General features: G+C 37.4%; 1 protein-coding gene across 5 annotated transcripts in view; it reads right to left on the bottom strand.

The window, feature by feature from the left end:
- The window catches only part of ZNF385B (zinc finger protein 385B), a 365,265-nt gene that overhangs the window by 160,953 nt on the left and 176,661 nt on the right, over positions 1 to 27,651 (bottom strand). Inside the window, exon 1 of one of the 5 annotated variants that reach the window (XM_036320793.1) lies at positions 17,245 to 17,355. The exons of 3 other annotated variants lie outside the window; for them this stretch is intronic. In XM_036320793.1, coding sequence (XP_036176686.1) covers positions 17,245 to 17,254 — 10 coding nt within the window. In that variant the 5' untranslated portion in view covers positions 17,255 to 17,355. Of the gene's footprint in view, positions 1 to 848; positions 937 to 17,244; positions 17,356 to 27,651 lie in introns of those variants that run through there. One more of the 5 variants, XM_036320794.1, reaches the window with a different exon arrangement.

Here is a 27,651-nt window from a genome sequence, read left to right as displayed (position 1 = left end):
ACATTTAAAAAAATATTTCACAAATGTCATGACTGGATGTTTCTAATGGTCAATTCTTTTTCATTTTCAAAAACATAACAACAAAAGTAGAGGTATAAATTCTCAGTATGTGCTCCCCATATTTATTTTCTATGTACCTTTGCCTATCATTAAGAAAAAATATATCAGCATCAGCTAAAAGTAGTTGCAATAATATAAAAATCCCCATGTCTCCGTCAACCAAATGTAATAATTATCAACATACGGCAACCTTATTTCTCTTTCCAAACTTTTCACTGGTGGAATCAATAGTTTATAGGAACCCATAGTTTATACGAAGTGGTGGATTAAAAATACAGGACATTTATATTTTTGATCAGTGTTTTACCGTCAGCATGTGGACCAAAGTGTCGCTAGTTGGATTCCTGGTCAAGGGCATGTACCTCAGTTGCAGGTTTGATCCCCTGTCCCGGTTGGGGCATATGCAGAAGGAAACAAGTCAATGTGTCTCTCTCACATCAATGTTTCTCTCTTTCTTTCTCTCTCTTTCCCTCCTCCCTCCCTTCCACTCTCTCTAAAGATCAATGGAAAAAAATATCCTCCAATAAGGATTTAAAAAAAAATACAGGACATCTGTATTAATATATCTAGCCACTCTTGGAAGAACCCAAGAGTACAAGTGAAAATATTTTTAAAAGTCATAGCAAATGATTAGCTCTTATTCTGAATAGCACTATAACCACTCACTAGCAAGCATGACAACATACTATTAACTATAGTATGTTGTGCCTGTCAAGCCTGAGAGTTGCCAGCAAGCATTTCAGGAAAATTTCCAGAGCTATTATTAGATATAATATGGACTTTCCTACCTAGTTCTCAGCCTGGAGATTTTGGGTAGATGCCTTGGTGATTACAGCAGCAGCAATGCTCGGCATCCTGACAGACAGCCTCTCCGGGACTGGCAGCAGCAACTGACCAGGGTTTTGCAGGAGGAATTTTTATTTTTATTTTTCAGATACTCCAAAACAAGGACAAGGTCATTCTCAATGCCAGAACTTCTAGCTAAGTCATAACTTTTCCTTGTGTGTCAAAAGTACTGAGAGAGAAAAATAAAAGACAAAAACAACAACAAAACCCACAAAAAAACTTGTTACTAAGAAAATCAGCATATGCCAACCTTAAAATTAGGAACTGTGGATATCCAGAATGTACTGTTAAAACTTAATACCAGCATCACCACCAGCACCACCCAAATCACAGGTATGATTCAGTTTGTACTTGCTATCCTTTAGGCACTGAGCTAAGTACCTATGTTAAACTTTTCAGTACCCAAGTTTACACCTGAGGAGGACAAAAGAACGAAAAGATAGTAAACTGGACCTGGTTGTAACCTGTAGGTGGAGTGGGGATCAATTTGCCCTCAGGCAATCTGATTCCAGGGACAATTTGTTATCTCCTTCACTACCCAGCCTTGATGTTTTTGTATGCTTGAAAAAACTTCTCTTGATCCTGAACTTGGAGTAGTAATAAAATTTTGAATCTTTATTAGCACATGCTCCCTTAATTTCTAAACAGATCTTGCATACGATGATGACACTGGATTTTGCATAGTTAGTAACGTAACATTTAGATTTCTTAGCATTTAAAAATAGTAGTTTTTCCATACTCAAAGTTAGATGAAGAGCAGTGGAATTAAATTCTTAAATCAATTATATATATAATTTTGTTTTGTTAATCCTTACCCAAGAATATTTTTTCAATTGATTTTTAGAAAGTGGAAGGGAGGGAGGGAGGGAGGGAAGAAGGGGGGGGGAGAGAGAGAGAGAGAGAGAGAGAGAGAGAGAGAGAGAGAGAGAGAGAGAGAGAGAGAGAGGTGTGAGAGAGACACATCGATTATTGGTTGTCTCGTAAATGTACCCCGACTAGGGCTGGGATCCAACCTGCAACCCAGCTACTTGCCTTTGACCAGAAATTGAACCTGTGACCCTCCGGTGCACTGGCTGAAACTCTAATCACTGACCAACACTGGCCAGGGCTTAAATCAATTATATATATTTTTAAAAGTAAACTGAAACCTAGATCATGCTGATAAAAAAAAAGAATCCACATATAAGCAGGTTGTTGTTTTTTTTTTTTTTTTTTACAAATATTGGGACTGCATATAGAGAGACATATTCTAAGGACAAAACGAATTGTAAAAAATCTTGAACCTAGCACAGTAATATTGTTGTTGGTAGCGATATTGGTGTGGCAGATCTGAAGATATTTTGTATGCATTGTAGGACTGAGGAAATGAGTAAATACAGGGTGGGGCAAAGTAGATTTATAATTGTTGATATTTAAATAATACAATAAATAAATAATAATACAAGAATAAACTCTGTGTTTTGCATACCTACAACTGTTAACCTACATTTTTGCTCCACCCTGTATATTGATATTGTAGGGTATGAGGATTCAAACTTGAGAGGAGAGAAATCCAAATATGGAATGGGGGAAGGAGAGAACAGTGCTGGAATGAAATTGATGGTAGCAGCATCCCCTGGGGAGCAGGCCTAAGCCATAGTCGGACATCTCCTGAGGGGTCCCAGACTGTGAGAAGGTGCAGGCCAGGCTGAGGGCTCCCCCTACCCCCCCGCCCCACAAGTGCACGAATTTTTGTGCACCGGACCTCTAGTAGATTATAATAATATTGAATTTTCAAATACAGAGTGATACTAAAATATTTTTAAGGGGAGAAAGAGAAGCAAATAAATTAATAAATATAAAAGTAAATAGTAAGCCAGAATTTTACAACCACACAATAATAACCAATTCAGGTAATAATTGTCAATGGATATTAAAACCACCAGGTAAAAAGTTAGGGAACAGGAAAATCACACAATCTCAAAGTGTCACTCTCCTACCCACATACCAATTCTATTTGAATTTAAAAGGGAAAAATTTGCTTTACAATGGAAAAATCATATGGACATTATCTTTACCTTAACATCACCAGTAATAGAATACATTCATATCCTACATTTCCTGAGAAGAACACCAGGAAGGACAGAGTATTAGCTATATAGATATGCAGATACCCCGCCCAAAATCCTTAATCTGAATCTAATCATGAGGAAACAGTCAAAACAAATCCAAAATGAAGGACATTTTGAAAAATAACTACATTGAACTTTTCAAAAATATCAAAATTATGGAGAACAATAATATCACCAAAAAATTAAAAAGAGCTGGAGACCAGTTAAATTTAAAGGAAACTAAAGAGAGATGACAACTAACAGTATGTAAAATCCTGGCTTGGATCCCAGATTGAAAAGAAGAAGAAAGTGACTATAGGTGATATCATTAGGACAAGGGGAAATATGAGAGAATGCTTGTCACATAATAGTACTTTTATCAATACTGCTCTCCCTGTACTCCCTATTTTGCAGAGAATATTCTGGGTTCCTAGAATATGCAGACATATTTAGGGGTGAAGTGTCTTGATTTTTGCAATAATTCTCAAATGCTTCGGCATGAGAATATATACATATATGTAGATTAATAATATATAAATGTCTGAACATAAGTATGTGAAACATAAATCAATATTCTATATTCCTTAGAGAGTAAGAGAGCTAATGCAATGTGTAAAAATTAATAGTTAGCAAAGCTAGGTGAGGGGGTATATGGATGTTCCTGGTACTATTTCTGCAATTTGTTGTGGTTTAAAATTGATCAGAGTAAAAAGTAAATTGGAGATACGAGGTTCAACTTAAAAATAAGGATCTGAAAATTGCTAAGTGGAGAGAATGTATGGCTACGGAGATGGTGGAAGTGTAGATGAGTACCTCGCAGGAAGAACTTAGGGTGAGCATTGAATTGGCCAAGTAAACTCAGGAGGTCCTATTTGGTATTATGATTGGTAAATTGAAAAAAATTACAACTAGGAAAAAAATTTTAAATAACAATTTAATGTTAGCTTGATTGGAATTGTTTTCACTTTTAATTTGTGAACAAAAGGATATGATGGCTACCACCTTAGGCCAGTCAAACTCATGGAACATTTGGTCCCAAATTCTCTAATTTCTAGTTCAAAAATTATGAATGCATTTTATCCCTAAAAAGATAGATATTTCTTTAAACTTTTGTTAGAGCTCTATTAAACATGAATTTTCTGAAATCCTATTTGAATCTGTTTATTTTAGAGGTCTGTACCATCTACTATGGCAATGATTTCCACAATGTGACTACCGCGTGAAAAGGTGATTCTTTTTATTTACTACATTTTATTTGCCTCTTTAGAACTCCCAAGGTTTTCTTCTGTGGTGCTTCTAAGGGATTTTATGAACATGTGTGTTTGGTCCTATTTATATGCTACAATATTTTATAGTCTTCAATCACATTCCTTTGTTTTTCCAGCCTGAAAAAAAAAATGCTATCCCAATCTTTTTAATCAATCTCGCTACCGCCAATCGAAGTCACTTCACTTACTTTTGTTTTTCTTCAACCTTCCCCAAGCAGTTAGTTTTTTCTAGAGGCAAAACAAGGGGAAGAGAGCATATTTCTCTATATCTCTCTGTACAGACTAAGGTACGTTCACAGTTTCATTTCTGAGACCCTCTTGATGTCTACCAGTTATTTATTTTTTTACTGAAACATAATGTTTGTTTGCAACTGTACCTTAGCTTATAATTTCAAGGGTCAAATTGCAGGACCCCAGACCTGCGCCCCACCTTCTGGAAGAGGACTGCAGAGACAGGCCTTAGGCTCCTGTAACTTGTATTACACACCCATGTGCATTGCTCTCTCTGTGGAGAAGTCAAAGGTTTTCATGTGATTATTAAAGGGATCATAACCACATTGGGTCTAATCTGTTCACTCTGTTTCATCCCACTGCCTTCACTTCATGTCAGCATCTTCCCGCCAAATACCGCAATGTTTTCTGGCCTGCTCTCTTGTTTATGTCTCCCCCTCCTTACCCTTGCCTCCACAAGTCTGCCAAAGTGATTTTTCCTAAACATAAACCAGGTATCATATTCAACTCTGTATCTTATTACATACTTAATGGTGTGTTTATCACAAGAGGTGCACAATAAATATCACTGAATAAATGAATGGAGAAGGGAACTGCTGCTGACAGTCTGAGTCCTCAGCCCAGTACTGCAAAATAAACCTCCCTGACCTGCTCCCTGGGACACACTAAGATCTTTGAGGCTCTGTATCTGGCACTGGATTAGGGGTAATAGAATATACTCCAATATTTTAAATTAAAATCACAATCTGCAAGTATATTACAAAAATATATTTCTTGTTTAAATGTCACCGATAAACAGATTATCATTAGGTTAGTAGGCACGTGGTACTGAGTTTGTTTAGAACGGTGGGGAATGTCTTCCTTTGTGGAGAAGACTTCAAAGAGCTACTACAGAAGTGAATATACTATTTAACATACTACTTAGTATGTAAGCATAGACATAAGCAAAGTGGTCATCTGGATCTAGGAGCAGAAAACTTTTAGGGATTAAATTTTTATACAATTTTTTTCTCCCTGGGTATCAGTGTGATATGTCATAGCTTTGACTTTTAGACAGGAAAGGACTGCCTGCCCTCCAGGTCAGGCTGACATAACCAATCCTGGAGTCCAGCAGCACGAACTTCCCATATCACACTTTATCTATCTGAGAACAGAACACTAAACAGCTGTGAACTTCTATAGTTTAAAACATTCCCCAGAGAAAACGGACTGCACTCAACATAGTGCCTCGCTATGAAGATTCTAGAAGACCAAAGAAGTAGAGTGAGAGATTTCATTTCTAAGGATTGTGTGTAAGTAATGTTTTCAAAGAAGAAAGCATGTTTGAAGTATGAAAAGGAAATAAACTTTGATTCACATGTAGCTCCATTATACCAAAGCCTCGTATTTAGAACACTGGCCTATGGGAAATTTTTGTTTATATATTCAGGGGCAATCACAGAAAAAAATGGGCATATATGAGAGGTGGCATACATTTTCAAGATAAGTAACATTGGAAAACAAATGAAGGTAACAGTTATTGCTAAATCCTGACAGGATAACAGGAGACTCTCATGCTTGAGGTTGGTGCGTAGGTTGTGGGGGTTATTGGTGAAAGGAATCCTGTAACAAGCTGTCATTCTGAAAGTGGCACTGCGCCTTTTTCAGTCATTTGGCTATATCAGTAACTCACATTTATTCCATACACAGCGGATAATTCATTGCCTTTATCACAAGTAGAAGAAAAGCAAATTGATAAGGTAGGGAAGTGAGAAAGCAAAACACAAAAGTCTTTTGTGGTTATCTATATAACATTATAAATTGCCTTTGAATCAATTAGTCACAGCACAAGACTTGGTGGAATGATAGCTAAACCATTCCCTATCATAGTAGATAGCTAAGGGGCATTAAGTCCACTAGACAATTGATACAGTCATACCCTGATACAGGTGAGAAGTGATTAAGGCAGAAGAGCAGCATAATAGTTATCTTCAGAATCAAAAAGGCAAACATTTGGAAACAATGCCTATTGCTTCACCTTTACCATTGGTATTACTCAAGGAAGAAAACACAGAGACATATATTAATCCAGGGGTCCTCAAACTACTGCCCGCGGGCCACATGCAAATACAAATATTGTATTTGTTCTCGTTTTGTTTTTTTACTTCAAAATAAGATATGTGCAGTGTGCATAGGAATTTGTTCACAGTTTTTGGTTTTTTTAAACTATAGTTCAGCCCTCCAACGGTCTGAGGGACAGTGAACTGGTCCCCTGTTTAAAAAGTTTGAAGACCTCTGCATTAATCAAATGCATAATATAGAAGAGACACATAGACTTGTTGAAATAAATCTGACTTTAATATCTTTAGAAAGCATATTTTCTCCCAAGACATTTTACCATTGGAGGAAAATCTGGCAAATGAGTCAAATTACACAGGTTGTCTGCAAATTTAGGTAACTAACATGGAATAAACATTATTATCATCATTATTATTATTGATATATAATTAACATATAACATTATATTAGTTTCAAGTGTACAACATTTTGATATTTGTAGGGTAAGCTTATTTTTAAATAGTATGTAAGTTATATTTTAAAATAATATGTTTAATATGTATTTTCAGGTTAAGGATCTCTAAAATAAAGTAATGTATTTAATGGTTAATCTGGAAAAAAAAAAGTTAACAAATATACTAACTGGGCCAAAAGTCTGGAAACACAGGGAAAATAAGGTATTTGTTGTACTTTAGATTGATATTTGTATATGTTGCTATATATCTAGAGGTATTTCACCTAAAAAATGTGTTTGGGGGATAAAAGAAAAGTACACCAAGCATATTATTTTAAAATGTAAGCTAACATACAGTATAAAAATAGCTTATACTCTTTTCCAGCCTCATGGACATATTTTATTATATAGCGCATAAATCATTCAAGCCTCTTTCACCATAAATAAATAAATGCAAAAACAAAGTCCCAATAAGACAGTCCCTGAGACTAAGAATTTTTTATGAGAACTCCAAATGTGATATGTAAGTTGATAAAGGAGGAAGTGACCATTGCTCTGTAGAGGTCTCCGAGGTCTGGGCGCTGAACCACCAGCATGGTACCACATGCGTGGGCTGGTGCGAAGGTGGGTGCGAAGGTCTGAGCTCCATCATTGTCAATATGTTATTAAACCTAAAAAGTGTTGTCCTCCTCATGTAATATCACTATAGCTTCCCTTTTCTTTATCAGGAACAACTCTTCTCAGAAAAGAAAAGAGGAGAGGAGAGGAGAGGAGAGGAGAGGAGAGGAGGGGAGAGGAGGGGAGGGGAGGGGAGGGGAGGGGAGGGGAGGGGAGGGGGGGGGAGGGGAGGGGGAGGGGAGGGGAGGGGAGGGGAGGGGAGGGGAGGGAGAGGAGGAGAGGAGAGGAGAGGAGAGGAGAGGAGGGGAGAGGAGAGAAAAAGGAAAAAAAGATTCAGGAAAAAATGAAAAATATATTCCATAGAAGTGTCATTACTTAGAAAAATAGGTAGGGACTCATTGGGCATGCCCAAACGGTACTGCCCAAACGGTACTGCCAGGGAAATGTCCTAGTCTCAGATTAAAAATAGGCGTGTTGAGCTTCCTTTCCAAGATGTCAGCAGATGAGCTAACACTAACCTAGATAAAGCATTGTAAGGTGTGGATTTGCAAACATGACAAGGGCTATGACCTCTAAATAGCTATAGAGTCCATAGTTACAACTGCTAACAGGACTTTTTCATAATTATGTGGTTTCATTATTCTAACAGTTTCAGAATACAGGCCTACACTATTAGTATAACATATATGTTCAAGGATCTATAAAACCATAGTTTCTACTGAGCCCCCTAATTCAGAGTCATGCGGTTTATCCCCAAACAGTGTTAACAGTGTGCTTGGAGCTGTTACATGTGTGTTCCAAAGAGTTGAACAGTTTGTGCCAATGGATTCTGGGAAACACTGCTTTTACAAGTGAGTACTTACGGGACTCCTATTAAATAAAAGCACATATTACTAACAGGGAGGCTTTAAATTGCTTGCCTGAGCAGCCAGAAACTTGGGCATTATGGTTATTACCACAACTCTCACAGTCCCTCTCATCCAAAACAGTGGAATTGTTTGCTAGTCCCATAGCTCTTGACATCCTGCCACTGTAGTTATTTGCATATTTGCTTCCCAACTAAGCCTGAACACTAAGAAATGTTATTAATTTCTCAACTGCTACATATACTAGCATATAGTAGATGCTCAGAAATCATTTTTTTGGATGCATGAACGATACTAAATACAGTAACAAATACATCACACATTTATTTGGTAACCTCAACAGTTCCGAATTCAGCAAAGCACCAGAACATATGTCTCCCTATTCCCCCAAAAGTATCAGAAGATTAAAGATTCTTAAGACAGTCTCTGAGGTCTCAAAGACATATGTAGTTTAGAAAAAACACTGAGTCAGAAGCTTCCCAAGGGTGAAAGGCCTTTCTGCTTTGCTCACCTTGATATCTTCAGGGCCTTTATTGAGCATAACAGATGCTCAATAAAAAAATGTGTTTAGTGAATGACTACAGCCTTTTCTAGCCTATTCTGCATAGAATAATGAAAATAGTTGAATTCAGAAGTAGGAAGTATAGCTGCTATAGACATGGACAGCTGTACACATGCCAGCTGATATCATAGAACACCAGCAGACCATAAAAAAGTATGCAAAAATTGAAAGTATGACAAATTGGGACCATTTCTTTTAAGAGCAAACATCTCAGTATCTCACTAGACAATGTGCACTATTACTGCACAGCACAACAATTAAAATTTGCATTAAGGGTCCTGACTTAAAATAACATTTTAAAAGCCAATACATGTTTAGAACAATAAAGAAAACACATAGGAATACAGAGCTCTAAAGGAACACTTCCATCAATTATTGTTCAAATTAAATACTGGGTGGGGAAGACATTTGGAAATGAGTTCATTGACCATGTATGCAGGTTGAGCTCTGCTCCCAAATCCTTTCTCTACTCTTTTCCTGTTCTTTGTGGGAAGGAAAGAGAAGTTGGAGTATTTTTTTTCGGTTTCCCTCTTTGCCTGCAATCTGGCAGTGGCATCTTTCAATGATAACAGCTCCTATTGAGCAGGCTCCCTTTCAGTTTCCAAGTTCAGCTCTTACCAAACTTAACCTCCATTACCTCCCCTTCTTCAAGAATGGGGGAGCCTATAGTTGGTCAATACGAAGCTTGACATCTAGTATTGATTCCCCTAAACCAGCAGTAGGCAAATTGCGGCTCGCAAGCCACATGCGGCTCTTTGGCCCCTTGAGTGTGGCTCTTCCACAAAATACTGACTTCTGTGCGTGGGCCACGAAGTTTCACTCGCACTGTACGTGCGCGCCTGCATGTGGTATTTTGTGGAAGAGCCACACTCAAGGGGCCAAAGAGCCGCATGTGGCTCACAAGCCGCAGTTTGCCGACCACAGCCCTAAACCTTACCACACCTCTGAAAACAGGTCCTTTATTAAATTCTCTTGGAAAATTCCAGCTGATCATGCTTTCTTTGTTCAATTAGAACTCCTTGATTGATATACCGTGGAACAAACTCAGGTCCTTCTTACCTTGTATAGATTTAGAACCAATATGTTAGGCAGACGTCACTTATTAAACTAAACTACCTCTATTTCCTCCAACCATCTGAAAGTACCCTGTCAGGCTCAAGAGAATATAAGACAAAGATACTATGAACATGACCAGTAGTGACAAGCATTCTCTCTTTTCAGGAATACCTGAACTAGTGAACAAGTCCAGATTGGCCAGTGCTTTTCCCACCTCTGCCAAGGCCACTTTAAGCTTTCTAAAGGGATGAAAAATAATTGGCAATGCTTCGCCAAATTATTTTTAAAGATTTCTACAGAAACAGAGAAATGCATGTGAGTGAGAAGAGGCAAAAACAGTTTCAACAGAGAAAGGTTATGGATCTGGCTCCACAAATTTTCTAGTAGTCTACGGAAGAACTTGTATTTGGCAACCTAGAGATGCAAAAATTATTAAGGGATGGAAGAGGGCATTATATGACCTTCCTGCACAGGTTGGTAGGAGCCTATCACCTGGGGAAGGGCTCTTGTCCACCCTACCTGAAAGACTGCAAGAGAGGAAAGCATAGGTAATGAATGGAAAGAAGTACTGGATTTTTTTTAAAAGTATATTTTTATTGATTTCAGAGAGGAAGGGAGAAGGAGAGGGAGAGAGGGAGAGAGAGAGAGAGAGAGAGAGAGAGAGAGAGAGAGAGAGAGGGAGGGAGGGAGGGAGGGAGGGAGGGAGAGAGAGAGAGAAAGAGAGAGAGAGAGAGAGAGAGAAAGAAAGAAATAATGAGAAAGAATCATTGATTGGCTGCCTCCTGCACTCCCTGCACTGGGAATTGAGCCCGTAACCTGGGCATGTGCCCTGACCAGGAATCGAACCATGACCTCCTGGAGGTTCATAGGTCGATCAACTACTAAGCCATGTCAGCTGGGCTGGATTGGGTTCTTACTCTAATTTTCCTAGATGAGACATCTTGTTAAATCACTTTGGCTATCATAAATGAGATAAACAAGGGTTATGAAAAATACCATATTAATTAATTCCTCATGATACTGTGGTTCAAACTAGGTGACGATTATTCTAACCAATTAGATTTTAAGTTTGGGAAATTATTTCACTTGTCAGTCCTCAAAGGGGCTATCTTATAAATCTCAACAATTCAGCCAAAACATATGTCTCCTACTATTCTGAAACTGATTTTTCCACTGTTATGCAGTAATTGACTTGAGACAATTCTGTGTGAAACAGACAATACCTATTGTGCACCAGAACTTCCAGGGTGTCTTTTAGCAAATATGTATTCTTAACCCAATTTTGCAGCTTACTGGTTTTTTAAAGACAAAACTTCTTCCAAAATCCTCTTGGAGTATGATTTTTAAAGCATATGAAAACAGAATCTGAGCCAATATATTTTATTCCAAATGAGGCTCTCTGATTTCTCATATGCCTTTGAAATGTGATGTTTGTATACCTTGTGAAATTCTGTTCCCTCAGCTCCCTGGAAAGCTAGGAAGAGTCTTAAATAATTGTGTCATTGGTGCTTTCTGAATTCCACTAATTGTGGTCTATTTCTTTTGGATCAATGTGTTCCTTAACTATAGCATTCTTTTCACTCTGCTCCTCAAACTTTTATTTTCTGTTGTCAAAGCCAAGAATTACAAAGCTGGAATAGAGAACACTACTTTATGGATATTCCTTATTAAAGGATTTTTATATCACAGAAACGTAGGCATATTGTTGATGAGATAAATTACCGAAAAAGAAGATAAGCTGAAAAGGCAGGGAGAATATACTGCACATTTCAGAGTTGCTCATTTACTCTATTTTGCCACATTGCAATTAGTATAATGAAAGCATCCTCCATCTTCATAGAATTTTCATCTGTAGAGATGATTTTTAATCTTACAAAGAAAGCAAAATAATCTGGGAATGAGGCTGGCAGGTTAGAGTTTTAATAGGATATCACAAACACAGAACAATCAGTTGGGGGAAGGGGGGGCGCGAGGAGAGAGCGAGCATGAATTGTGAATGCTCCTTTCAAGAAAACAAAATCTTCCACAGCATTGTATCAATACTAAAATTTACCCAATTCCACATGCATTCTTAAGTTTGAAATACTGGCTGATTGTCACTATTTCCTTTCATTAATTTCTCTAGCCTAGGATTCCATGCAAGTTGGTGAATATCTAAAGGCAAATATCATCTTAACATTCTAAGCAAAAGTGATGTCACAAATAGACGTAAATTTTAAATGATTTTGCATTCTCATGGTACTAGGGGAAATCAAACAATGACTTTACAGCTAAGTCCAAAGTAAAACATATTTGAAGAAAACCATATTTCAACAGAATGGCCAGAAAATTAATCCTTCTACATTTAACATTTAATATACTACATTAGTGTCTAGACATGTCAAAAGTCTAATTTAGCAGAGGATTGCCTCTAAGCAAAAAAAGAACAAACAAATACAAAATTTAGATTTTATGTTTTGGATTTATGTCAATTGGGGTGGTACTGGTTTAAAGGATAACCTTAAGTGTTTCTTTTTAAAGATAGTATTAACATTCATCCCAGAGAGGCTTCTATATTTTATGGAAAACTAGAGGCCCGGTGCACAAATTCATGCACCAGTGGGGTCCGTTGGCCTGGCCTGAAGAATCAGGCCGAAACTGGTTCTCCAACATCTCCTGAGGGGTCCCAGATTGCGAAAGGGTACAGGCCAGACTGAGAGACCCCACTGGTGCACGATCGGCGCCAGGGAGGGACTCAGGAGTGTGGCCAGTCAGGGAGGGACCAAGGGAAGGCTCCAGGGCGTGTCTGGCCCATCTTGCTCAGTCCTGATCAGCTGGACCCCAGCAGCAAGCTAACCTACTGGTTGGAGCGTCTGCCCCCTGGTGGTCAGTGCATATCATAGCAACTGGTCAACCGGTTGACTGTCTGCCCCCTGGTGGTCATGCAAATCATAGCAAGCAGTTGAGCATCCTTAGCATATCATTAGCATATTACATTTTGGTTGAAGGGATGACTGGACACTAGCATATTAGCTTTTATTATATAGGATAATACTTTTATCTCTCAAATTTAAACATCTTTTTCTATAATAATTTTATTATTATTATTATTATTATTATTATTATTATTTTTTTTTTTTTTTTTTTACAGAGAGGAAGGGAGAGAGATAGAAACACCGATGAGAGAGAAACATCAATCAGCTGCCTCCTGCACACTCCCTACTGGATATGTGCCTGCAACCAAGGTACATGCCCTTGACCGGAATTGAACGTGGGACCTTTCAGTCCGCAAGCCGACGCTCTATCCACTGAGCCAAACCGGTTACAGCTCTATAATAATTTTAAAAAACAGTAACTGACACAAAAGGAACAACACATAGAATTACAGTTACTAATTGGCACGCATTTATCACATACTAGGCAATGTGCAGGAGGTTTTATGTATGTTATTTGAATTAAGTCTTATGATACTGGAATTCCACAATGTGAACATTATGATCCCTGAGTAAACTAAGGACAAGGAAACTGAAGCTTAAAGAGAATAAACCATTTGCCAAGGCTCAAGAACAAATAGGAGAGAGAGGTATAATTCAAATCCAAGTACATCTTGTTCTCAAGTCTCTCCTCATTTCCTCTTATCATTAAAAGAGTAAAAAAATACAACAAAAGACCATACTTGACTTATTAGGACATAAATACTGGTTTCAAGTATAAGTACTAAGTCAGACATAAGTTGCTTCATACTGAAAACATTTAGAAACAATTCAGCAAAATTTGCACTCTACAGGTTTCTTGAGTCCCTAATGTGGAGCAGTTTCTCACTTTTTTTTTTTTTTTTCATTATGGCATCCCTAATGGGACTTCTTGACATTTTTTTCTTAATCACCCCCCGCCCCAGTTAAAGTTTAATATCATAGATATACCATATGTCTGCTTATATATTATTCGAGTATCTGTGTTCTATATGTAAAAAAGAGTTAATGTGTATATTTTTTGCCTCCTGGAATGAATTTTTACCCATTGGAGAACAATGAGAATACATAACCTAGAGCAGGGGTCATCAAGCTTTTTAAACAGGGGGCCAGTTCACTGTCCCTCAGACCGTTGGAGGGCCGGACTATAGTTTAAAAAAAAAACAACTATGAACACTGCACACTGCACATATCTTATTTTGAAGTAAAAAAACAAAACGGGAACAAATACAATATTTGTATTTGCATGTGGCCCGCAGGCCGTACTTTGAGGACCCCTGACCTAGTCCATGTAGCTGTTTTTCATTATTACTCCCAAACCTATCAACTCACTGGCTATTACTTAAAATTGCATGGGATTAGGGCTTTAGATATTTAACTTTAAGTTTTTCAGGGTGTTAAAATGTAAATACATGGAAAATGTTGATGAACCACTATAAGGTATTCATATCTTAGTGTGAATAGAGATTGGAAAGCTAGTTTGATTGGGGGAAAGAAGGAGAATGTGAGGGCACTTCCTACTGGAGCAGAGAGAAGGGGAAGGACAGAGAGCTGAAATGCTGTCACAATAGTGCTTTAGTCTAGTCTTGTTGAACATGTTGACATGAAGTAAGTCCTTTGAGATGCTAGCTCCCATTCATGATGAATAAGAAATCTTAGCCATGAGCCACCTTAGGGACCATCACCCTACTGATTAATGTGTAAATACTAGGTTTCCTGCCTGTGAAGAATTTGCTGTTTGGTTCCTTTCAGTCCTGTTTGTATATTCCCAACTGCTACGTGGCCAAGAACAAGTCAGTTTGTGTAATGTTCCAAAGAAACTGCTGGACACCATGGCTCATTTTAACCCAGGTATGAATGGAAGACAGAGATGAATTCACAAATGCTTCTTTCACATGCTCTGTAAAATATAACTTTTCATTCCCAGAGGCCAAAATGGTCTTAACCATTGAAGTAATTATAGCTCACAACTATAATTTAGAGTTAGCTCTGGTTGACTTTAAATTCACACAGGAAAATAAGTCACTCATCTTATTGGAACACTGGAGTAAATAGCTTCATAAAACTCATATAGTTTCAGCAATCCTGGAAAGTATGATGAATCCAAATAAATCAGTTGATAATTTAATAATACAACAGTAACAATTGTCTACCATTTGTTGGTCACCAACTTAAATGCTCAAGTACCAGTGGACATTTATAAGTATTCCCTATTTAATCCTTACAGCAATCTTATGAGGTAAATACTTGTATCTTCATTCACAGAGGAAATAAGTACAGAAAGGATGGGTGATTTTCTTAAAACCTCTCAGAACCAGAGGAAGAAAAATGAAAACTCCTCTGTCAATGCTTTGGCACTTCAGCCACAGTGAAATTATCTTAGACCCATGTCTGCAAACTCTTAATTTCCAATTAAATGAAGAAATCTTGGGCAAATGGGGAGGTAGAGCTAATGGATATGGTATGTAGCATATTGAGGTTTTGCCTGTGAGAAGTTACTGTGTAGATGATTTCCATTGAAGGATACATATCTTTTTAAGTAAATGCCTTTAAGATGAGTATTTGTCAGAATTTTATGACTTTGAAGGTTGTGAAACACATGCATGCGTATGAGGATCTTGGTAAATAATAAACAAAATGGTGGGTACTGCACACAAGCACACTTTCCAGAGGCCGGGACCCCTGCCCCAAATTGTCTACATCACCCATTCCCCACCAATGGCAATGAGCCTTATGACCTGAAGGGAGCTCCCAAATGAAAGGATGGCCCTTGTTTGGAATTTCCAGTGTATTTTATACATGTATATTGTACCTCCAAATAACAAGACAATGAAAACTAAGAGGACAGAAGTGAAACAGCAAAGATAAAGTAAAACTCCAAAAAATAATTTTATAGCTGAGGTAACCCATTGGTTAGAAGTAGTGGTGAGGATTTGGAACCTAAACTTGGGTCTTCTAATTTCTAAACCAGTATTTTATTCATAACAGTACATTGCTACCAGGTGGAATAATAAATAAGCTTGAAATTAGAGCAAAAAGTGACCCATAAAATATATAATCAACTATGGGATTTCTCTGTGCAAACTGACCTATTATTTAAACTATTTAAACACACAAACAAGTAAAAACATAATTTTTCTCTTAAACTACTAACATAGTTATGTTTACTATGTCCCAAATGGGTTATCAAACATTCCTAAGTAGTAATTTTATGAATAACTCAAAAATAAAGGTTAAAATTGTTCTTGCAGGGGAACTAATGTGTACAACTGGTCAAAGTATAACCATTGCAATAAAAGATGTTTTCACTTAATTTTCCGGAGATTTCAGATGTTTGTTTAGCCGTTATTAACTGGAAAATTTCTCAACTCATCGTGCACTTACTGACATATTCTATTAGGCAAATGTTTGTTTTCCAAGTAAATAACCCATGGCATAAAACTCAGCCAGTGTGTCACAATATTAACTTAAGAGTAAAAGAAGCATTTTATCAATAAAACATTTTAAAAGTGTTTATGTAGCTTCCAATGAAATTCTTATTTAAATATATTCCTCTATGAAGTGAAAAAGCTTCCTATATCAGATCTTCTTTGAATGGTTTTGCCAGATTTCTATTAAGACTAATGCAAATGATATATTTTAAAAGATCTTATATTATATAAGATATACTTGTAGTATTACTAAAAATATGCAGCATACTGATACTTTACCCTTTCAGTGCTCTATTATTAGAAACTAGTTTAAAAGTGGCAACCTGGGTATTTCCATATACTTTAAATATTAATAAAATGATAATATAGAAAGAGCCTTTTTAGAAGACATAGCATAGAATTTTAACAACATATGAAAGTCAAACATATTTTTAAACCAGAAGTCATGTTAACATTTAGATCATGAAGACTTCTGTTGTCTATAACAACTACTAATTAAATCCCAAAATGTTAGCTCATTCTTATGGAAGGAAAAACGTAGTTACTCTAATCATGACTGCCTCTTTAACTTACACACACATTTCCGAGATCATTCCAAGTGGCCCAAATTCATCACTTAAAACCCAGTAGGACAAATAATACTAATTATGGCATTGCCCAGCACTGTGTGAAATCTGTACAAACCTGGAAAATTTCAGACAAAGCTAAGTTTACCTCCGTATATATTTTCAAACACTTCAGCACAAACCTACATTTGTAAGTTATGTTACTTACCTAGAAGCATGTTTCTTAGCAATAGTCAATTCAGTCGGTCTGTAATTTCTGTATCACAAAGGTATCAAGAGCTGAGAAGTACTGTAACCTGTCACACGTTTTATTACAGAAAGAGTGGGAGCCTTCACAAACTCTTCCTTGTCTCCTAAGCCTGCTGGAGTATTGGACCAACTCTACTCCCTCACTGTGTACCTCTGTTGAAACTAACAAACAATACAGTGACTGTCAGTAGACACTGCCTCCTCAGCCTACAGAGCCAAACTAAATTATGGAAAAGTAGGTTATTTCACTGGAGTTGGAAATGTAAATTCTGAGTTGATCATGCTGTTTCGTTAAAATTCCAAGTAATATTTTCTACCAAATTCACAAAGAAAAATTTATTTTTTAATTTATGCAAGTATTACCATAAAACCATATTTAAAGTATGTAACTACTTTCTTTATCCAATATTTTTCTTTAATAATTTAATACACATTTTACTATTAACTGGCATATAAAAACGTGTGGGGTATGTATCTGTTATAAGTGAAGCAGATGTTCATTACTTGAGGAATGACAGCAATGTCAGGTTTTCTTGGAAAGCAGCATTCTATTGCCTTATAGGATAAAAGAATGGTAACCATAAGTAGAAGAAGCTGTGGTACATGTGTAAGTTTTGTCTATCACAGGCCCAGTAATGCAACTGAAGGCAGAAGAAATTGCTAAAGTCCTGTGAACAGAAATTTCAAAATGATGAGTTGCTGGTGTGAATAATTCACAGGTCTGTGTAATTGTTTATTGAGAGCATTTTTTTTCTTTCTTAGTGATACATAAAGTAATGTGACTTACAATAACAAAAAAATATTAGATTTGACAAGCTATGATGTTATTGAGAAGTAAAACAATCATTCCTAGTAACAGCTATTTAAAAATTGATGATCAATGTATTGATTTAAAGCAGGGTGTTTTTGTTGTTGAAAGTGTGGTGTGAAGATTGTAAAGAATCGCTGGAATGGCCCTACCTGGTTTGGCTTAGTGGATAGAGCATCAGCCTGCGGACTGAAGGGTCCTGGGTTCGATTCCAGTCAAGGGCACATGCCCAGGTTGCAAGCTCAATCTCCAGCAGGAGGCATGCAGGAGGCAGCCGATAAATGATTCTCTCTCATCATTGATGTTTCTAATGTTTTGTTTTTTTTCTCTCTCTCCCTCTCCCTTCCTCTCTGAAATCAACAAAAATATATTTTTTAAAAAATGAATTGCTGGGATGCCTGCTTCAAAGCAGGTGCCTGGGACTACCAGGGACCTATTGAATCAATATCTTCAGTTTGAGAACCACTGCCCATTTCACCTTCAAGTAAATATCAATTTAATAAAAATAGCACCACTGGAGGATTCCTAAATATTAATTGTAATAATATATATCCGAAAAAAACTGCCTTTGATTTCAAATCAATTACAATAAATCATTGGTACAGCCTAAATGACACAAAACTATACAAGGACAATTCTAAGGCAGCTTATTCCCACAGGAAGTTTTAAAAATCAAAACACCAAACTGCATAAACATTCCAGTGTAATCTGGTGAAGATATAGGAGAAAAAGCCAGAGGCAACAGTGGATGTACATCTGACCAGGCCCAAGGCAAGCAGTGCTGGATGAGAAGACATGATGCTGGGAAGAACAAGTATGTAGAAGCATCACATCTCCAAGTCTGCAACTCCAGCACCAGCCCAGCATGGACTGGATCCCCAGCGTGGCCCTCCAGTGATGTGAAGAATTTGGAAGATAATGATAGAAGGCCAAGGTATAACTGACTGACTGACTGACTGACTGGAAAGTCACCCAATATCACAGTCTGTTTTCTCAGTAACAGAGTAAAATTCTACGGTCCATTCTACCTCTAAAAGTAGGTAATGCTTAAAAACTTTTATAAAAGTAATAGGGTGTGGTTTCTTTCAAAGTTTTAGTAGGGTAAACCTCATGAAAGCAAATGATTGATTAATCAGAGAGAAAGCATCTGTTAATGGTTTGAATTGTGTTCCCCAAAATTCCTATGTTGAAGTTTTGTATCTCAGAATATGACCTTATATGGAAATAGAGTCTTTACAGAGGTAATCAAGTTAAAATGAGGTCATTATAGTCAGGCCCTAATCCAATATGACTGATGTCTTTATGAAAACAAAGACATTGAACACAGATAAGGTACAGAGGGAAGACCACAGGAAGAGACACCAGGGGAAGCTGGCCATCTGCAAATTAAGGAAAGAGGCCGGGAACAGATCCTCTCTCCAGAGGAACCAACCCAGCCAACACCTTGATTTTGCATATCCAGCCTCCAGAACTGTCAGACAATAAATTCCTGGGAAGCCACCCCATTTGTGGTACTTTGTTATGGCAACCCTAGCAAGTTTATACAGCTTCTTTATCAGATGCTTGATATTAAGCATAGGCTAACTCCATAAAAGGACTGGGGAGTTGATCACCACTTCACTTTCTATGAGAAGTGTGACTAGCAGGAGGAGGAGCTATTTTTGGAAGGTCACTTAGAACTCAGACTTGTTATATTGGTACTTTTTAAAAATTTTCCTTAGTCAAGTTGGTCATGCATTTGCCTACTGAAGTAGATTTCACCCACACTCAAAGAACTTGCTGTTGGTTTTTGTCATACTACTTTATTTGTTTCTTGTGTTTTCTACTCTACTAATACTATTTTACCTTTATTAACATCTGCTTCCTGACTTCTTTTAATTTTAATACATTTTTCTAGTTTTTAAGATGTATACATGGCTCGTTTATTTTCAAGTTTTGTTTTTTAATATTAAAACCACTTAAGAGCACAGTGTTTGATAAAAAGCTTTCCTTCCCATTAACTTTTAGATAATGTATCATTTTAGTTCTGATTTTTTTCCTCTTTTCTCTCTACTTTATGGTTGAAAGAACTGAGAAATAAAAATAACAAGATATATTTTATCCTGTCTTTAGTAATAATTTAGTTTATTATAAATGTAAGTCATTGTTTTAACTATTTTGGATCAATTAACTATACATAAAGAGATTAGGGTACTTCTGAAGACATCAGAATTGCTTACCTTTTGAGTTTTAACTTTTCAATTGTTTTTGGGTGTACTATTAATCATCTTTCAATTGTCTATATGTTTATAATTTTGTGGTAAAATGGCAACCATTTACCTACTAGCATAGTTTTAATCATTGACTTCCATTCAAGGAGAAAAAATATTTTAAAAACCTACCTCTTAAAATAATCTGTCATTATCATTTAAAAGCATTAACATTTAATAAGCAGGAGTCAGTTATGTGTCAGGCACTCTCTGATGTGCTTTATATTCAATTCTCATCACAGCTATTGTCCAAATGAAGAGACTGATGCTCAAAGAAAATAAGCAAATTGCTCAAGGTCATAAATCTTCCAACCCGGTGCTCCATCCACGCTCCCTCCTTATAAAAACCAGTGAATTGAGACAGTACCAATTTCCAGAGAATGTAAAATATTTCTTTCTTTTTTTGGAATTGAAAATATAAATCACTTTTAAGTAAAAGAAAATTTGTTTAAAAAAAGAAAATGATCTTGTGTTTCCATCTCTCTTTTTTTCCCTTCAGGGGAGATTTTATTTTATTTTATTTTTTTCATTTTAGCGGAGAATGCAAGTACTTGAGTAAATCACTGTATTTTGAATTATACCATTATCTCAGATTTCATTATCATGCTAAATATTAACTTCTAGCAGCACGTCTTATATATTAATTCAAGAATCCTCATATTTAGTGTCTAAAATATATGCAAAATTCTTTAGTAGCATTCATTTTTAATACTTAATACTTAGTACTTAGTTTTTTCTTAAGACCCCCTAAGGCATTAACTATTATCATTTCTGGTAAAATTATGCTCAACTGAGGAAAAATTGTAGCCTAATCAGATTTTCAATTTTCTATGAGTGCAGTGCTCTATAGATGAAAGATAATTTACCACTGACCAGGCTGCCACTTACTTGAATACAGTGAATATTTAGGGAGTTATATTAGTTCCTGGTCTGACATCCAAATGGACTCAGAAAAAAGAAAGAATAAAAAGAGTTAAAATTGTTGTAAGAGTGAAGATATTCATTATATACTAACTGCTAAATAGCATAAGAAACATGCTAAATGCTCAACAGACCAGGAATGGTTGTTTGATATTATGAAATATTATAAAATATATTTAATGACATGAGAAAATATTCTTTATATGACAACTAGGGGAAACTATGTAGAACTGGATATACCATAGAGGTCATATATGTAAAAGAAGCCTGTTCTATATCTATGTGAATGTTTATATATGTGCACATCTACAAAAACATATTTGGAAGAAAATATGCAAACCTCATTAATATTGCAGGTCCACAGAAAAGGTTACTTTATTCTTTATTCTTTTCTTTATTGTTACTTTTTTTGGACTAAGCTGAAAAAACACACACCACGTTTTAAAATTTGCAGTGGGAGAGATTTGGTTATTTAAAAGATAATTTATTTAACTGATTAAAAACCTGAAAGTAGTAATAGCTAATTTAGATAATCTCAGGTAAAAACCTTAGTAGCTAAATGTTGAAAAGTAGTCAGGTTCTCAAGTTTCTTTTGGGCCTACTGATCCTCTGATTAGCCTGGAGTAGGTTATAGACCTGAGAAGTATGTAGGGTAAACACAGGCAAAAGACTCACATTGATCACTAACAAAAGCGCAAAGGTATAGTATGTAATCTATATATATAAAAGCCTAATATGCAAATTGCCCCCTCGGGAGTTTGACAGGGAGACAAACAAGAGTTTGACTGCTTGCTATGACGTGCACTGACCACCAGGGGGAGGCGCGGAATGAAGGAAGGCCCCAGCCGGCACCTGGAAGGCCCTGATCAGCTCTGATCACCTGCCAGGCCTAGGGACCCTACCTGTGCACAAATTTCGTGTACCGGGCCTTTAGTGTGAAATAAACAAGATAAGAAGGAATTAGGATAATGGCGATACAGTGAGCTTCAGCCATCAATCCCTAAAACTCTGTGACTCAGTCTCTTCCCCTGCTGTCTATAGATGAGCGTTGAGAGCCTGCAGAGAGGTGAAGCAGGGGATCCGGCCTATGGATAGGCTTATGTGCCTGATTTCTCTTAAGGCATTAAATCTTTTGAACCACTATGGTAGCATGGCCATTTCTACCCAAGTGTTTAACTTATACAGAGGAAATCATTTATATGCCGAGAAGCTATGGCTCCCCAGAAACCTTGTATAACATGGCTCTCATTAAACTATTTGGTACCAATGTCCTCAGAAAATTTCCATGACAACATCGTGACATATAATTAACATGGTTTATACACATCAGATCTGTGCACAGCGGGACACATCAAAAGAACTCTTATCTCATCAACGGTGCTACCAGATAGAGCACCTGCTCCCCTCCTACACCGGAGAGCAGATGTTGAAATAATGCAATGGAGGTTTTCTTACGACAGATGCTCGGCTGTGTGAAGCTTTTCGATTGGGTTACATTAGAAATGCTATCATTTTTTTTCTTCTTTTAAAAATCTCTACCTGCCAAATAGGCATCCACTCTACCTTGCTCGTTTTTATGCAATGCCAGCCTGTCCTCTCAGGTGGAGTTTGCCTAGGGCAGCAAAATGCTCTGCCACTGTTTATCCCGAGTGAACGATGGCCAGCTGGGAGAAATGGGCTTTTTCTGCTTCGCCTAGGGCATATACTTGGAGGGAGATGGACGAGACCATAACACTTTGGACAAGTTGGAAAATTTTGTAGTGAGATGATATTCAGCAAACAAAAATGTTTATGTACATTTAACTCTGGGAGATAAAATCCAAAAGGATTTTAACATTTGCTCTCCATTACCATAAAATCTTTTTTTCAAAAGCCATTTAAAAAGTCATCAATGGGCTTTGTTTTCTTTCAAGAGCTGGTTACAGTAGGTGTTTGAAAACAAAACTGGAAATCATTTAAAATATTCTCTAAAGGTGAATTCACTGGAGTCAAAACTGCTGGAATATAGTTTTAGAGGCATATGGGTACAGCTACCCCACATCTGATCTACATTGTTAAATTAGCTATAAAATATGGTTAGCATTAATATACTTTTCCAAGGTAATTCACATATATAAACTCTAAACCATATTAATAAGGAAAAAGTAAAGAATGTTGTCTTGTCCTGGGGAATGAGTTTACCTGCTTTTACCATGCAGTTTTAAGATTTAATAAATGAGCCATCTGGAGCACTTTACCTGCTCTGGGGTTTTCCAACTTAAGAGAAAATGAAAAAATTTTGGACAGTTAAAAGGGGAAATATCAAGCTCAGCCAGTATGGCTCAGTGGTTGAGCATCATCTCATGAAGCAAGAAGTCCCTGGTTCGATTCCTGCTAAGGGCACATGCCCAGGTTGTGGGCTCCAGTCCAGCAGGAGGCAGCTGATCAATGTTTCTATCCCTCTATCCTTCTCCCTTTCTCTCTCTCTGAAAGCAATAAAAACATATTTTTTAAAAAAGGAGGGGAGATATTGGTATGATTATGAGCTAAAACACAGTAGGAAAGACAAAAAGTATAATAAATAGAACATCAAGAAGAAGTAGCCCTCAAGTATGTACCCATTATACAAAGCATAGAGGTGACATATGGAACTACTAGGCAAGTGTCCTTAGTAGTAATAACACTAGCAACAAATACTTCAGTGCCAGGTCCTTCTCTAAATGTTCACCTGTATCAACTGATGTAGATTACTCTACTTTCACAAGTGAGGAAGCTGAAGCACAGAGACAGTCAGTAATGTACCTGAGGTCACACAGCTAGGCAATTTAAGAGCGGGGATTGGAAAGGAGGAGTTCTGGCCCTGCCAGCTGGAACCCTTACTCATAGGCTGTTTGCCCTCTCTGTAAGTGCTTTGACTGTAGGTCTCAAATCAGCTGTACATGAGCGCCAACTCAAGAGCATTTCAAAGCATGCCAGCTCCTAGGTTCCACCCCAGAGACTGTGGTGTTATGGGTCTGGGTGGGGCTTGTTATCAGTATATTTTTAAAAAATGCCCAGGTGATTCTAAAGTGCTGAGAGGCAAGACCACTATGCCCAGGTCACCTGGCTCTTCAGCGGCCCAGCCAGAGGCAGAATTCCTCTACATTATGACTCCCACTTTCAGCAAACTGAGGGAGAAAATGAAACACACTTTTACTCCGGAGTGATAAATCTCAGTTCCTTCAACTGAAAAGCTGAGGATCATAAAACACAAGGATGGTGTTACTTTGGGTGGTGATTAAAACTAAGATGAATTCTCAATTTTCTGAAATAATTAAGTGTGTTAATGAGAAACTGGTTTCCAAATTCCCTTTCTTAAGTGTTGTAGCACTACTATAATTTAGACACCAGAGGTCCCTGCTATACAATTTAAACTCTCTATATAGTACAGAGCCCTCCTGAGAATCAACTTAAGGCAAAATGTTTTAAAGGAGGAATGAAGGCAGTGTGTGATATCTGTTCATACTGAACAAATCGCAAATCTGAACAAAAGAGCCCCAATTTGTAGTGCTTACCAAATCATGCTGTGGTAAACACTCCCACCATTGCCAATTACAAGTTACCAATGTGACGACATTACTGCATGTGCAGCTGGGAAGAGATGCTCAGAAGCACACCGTCACGAAGTATTTCCACCATATGTACACAGGACACAAAAAACTCCAAGGCGCATGTGTAACACTCGAATGTAGTTAAGTAATTAGGGAGTAATAGGTTCTGGATATTTATTGCCTTTGTTAATGTATGTTTATATAATTTATTTTTTAACAACACTGTATCTAATAACTGGCTTGTAAAATTCCTGAAAATTTAATAATCAGTTTCTGCATTCATTCAATCACACATTTTTTCTTAGAGAAGGGCAATATTTGAGTAAACAAACTGCCAACCATAAGTCAATTTTCATGGTACATAGAATCTACCTGGGAGAAAACAAACCATCCTCTTTTACTTGGTTTTCTCGGGAATGAGAACTCTTGATTAATTCCTCCAGGATAAATCCAGCCTTCATTTTGAGCAACAGAGCATAAAGGTTAAGAGCATGGGTTCTGGGGTCAGAATGCCTGAGTTTGAGTCCTGGCTTGCCCACCTATGACCTTAGGAATGTCACTTCAAAAGTGTGACCATCTGTAAAATGGGATGATACTAGTACTCACCTCACAGGATTGTTGACACAATTAAGTGAGTTATTACACGTAAAACACTGAAAACAGCACAGGGAATGCTCAGTGAACATTAGTGAGTACTAGCACACGAAAGGGCTTCAAGTACGTAAACTACGCGTATTTGAGATGGCTTCTTCTTAAAGTTCCCTGAACACGCCAAGAGCTTTGAGCACCCTTGCCTTCTCTCTTGCTCTTCTTGCTACCTGACACGATGAGCTGCCACGTCTTTTAAGCGCAGCTCAAAAGTGTTATTTCTCTTAACCTTCTCTGATTAACCAGCACTATGGATGATTCAATCGCCCCCCCCCCCAAGAAGATACTACATTTATTCTTAACATGTATTTAATATGTTCTGAGGTTTAACATTTGAAGGCCAAGTGCAGTGGCATGCATAGTATGAGGTAGGGCGAGGGCTTCTGTTTCCCAGCATCCTCCTTCCTCACAGGTCAAACCCTAGTCACCAGAACTTGCATATCCATGAGTAACTTCCGGGGTAATAGCTCAAAATCCACCTTGACTGCTTACGCATACACAAGCCTGTGCACAAAAGGTTTGGTTCCTAAAGTCCGGGGCACGTACAAAAGTAAAAATTGTATTAAAGTTAAAATTATTTAAGTTAAAGGTTACCGATACTTCTGAGTCTATGTCTTTCCTCTATTTCCTACTGGCAGAATCTTAAAGGCATTTTGTTTAATATATTATGACCAGCATAGCACAGGTTCAGGTACATACCAGGTGATCAGTAAATGTCTGTTGTATTTCATTTTCATTTATTAGAAAATCCTACGTTTAGGAAAAGAATAACTTTGGTGTCTTCTGTCAATTTAATGTTGTCTGTATAATAAAGGAAGCTGTAACACTATAAAATCCCTTTTCCTTCCAAGAGTAGCTCTAAAATTTTATTTAAATAATTAACTACCTTATGTAGATAGATTAAAGGGAAGAAGGAAGGGAGGGAGGAAGGAAGGGAAGTTAAGTATCCCTTCCTTAAAAGAAGTATCTCTTTAAATATAGAATCTTTGTTGCATTTCATTCCTAGCAATATAATGAGCTGATAGATAGCCTAAAAACCCTCCCCTTGTATAATGGATACAGTTATTTTAAGAATTCTTTCAGATGCCTACGATACTTAGCAAGAACGCAAAGGAAATCCACAGAGGACAACCATGGAAACCAGCTTTGTGAGGTGGCACCACTGCCAGGGCTGCCCCTGGGACATTTGCCGTGTGGGCACCGTAGAGTCCTGGGTTCAGACAACTGAATGGGAGCAAAAATCAAGGCTTTGCTTCTCTGCAAAGTGGAAAGCTGAAAATGAAACTCAAAGCCAAGTCCTTTGAAAAGTAACCTTTCAGAAAGTCTACTTGACAGCAAAGAGACATCACCAGGAAACCTGTCTGTTTCGTCCAAAGATTGGGGAGAAAGGTTGGCTTTCTGAGAATGTATAATCACAGTCCTACCATTATGAGGGACTCAGGATGTAGATATTCATTGCCTGCCTGGCTCAGAAAACCCCAAATCACAAAAAGTATATGGTCCAGGATTGGTTGCATCCTAGGACGTCTAGAAGTAGCTAAAACAGTATTCTCTGGAGGGATGCATCCTCAACCCAGGCCTCGCAGCGCTCCAACAGGGAAAGACCAGTGAAACAAGAGCGCGTAACTAAACACTGTAAAATACACAGAGAAATAAGCCACCATGAGCAAGAGACAGTGACAGAAGCAGCATACTTTAGACTTCTTCATGGGTCTCGTAGTTATTCAATACAGGATATAAAATGTATCTGAAATATTTGAAGAGTTATAGACTGCAGATACCACAATGGTCATTAAAGGATTCAAATGACTGGCATTTATGTTGTATATGGATTTAGGGTGTGGAGAGGGACTCTGAGAACATAAGTTTGGAATTACGGAAGTTTTAAAATAAGACTGCATAGACTGAAAAGGCAGTTTTTCTTTCAAACATACCAGGTGCCTGTATTCCTTCTGCCTCCTTCATTGCCTCCCCTCTCCTCCATTCCCTTCAGGAGGCTTGGAATGTTCACCAACTCACCTCAGATTAAGGACAACACTAGCTCCATAAGCATCACTGCCAACAATCACTCATGTTCTACTTGTATTTGAAGATATTATAATACAATATTCACTTAAAAACATACCATTATGGCATTTTGAAGATTTTGATAAAGAACCGTGCTATTTCAT

The sequence above is a fragment of the Myotis myotis genome, unplaced genomic scaffold (genome assembly GCF_014108235.1).
Source record: "Myotis myotis isolate mMyoMyo1 unplaced genomic scaffold, mMyoMyo1.p scaffold_m19_p_8, whole genome shotgun sequence".
NCBI lineage: Eukaryota > Metazoa > Chordata > Mammalia > Chiroptera > Vespertilionidae > Myotis > Myotis myotis.
The sequence above is the reverse complement of the archived record's forward strand: the minus strand, read 5'-3'. Positions and strand labels throughout refer to the sequence as shown.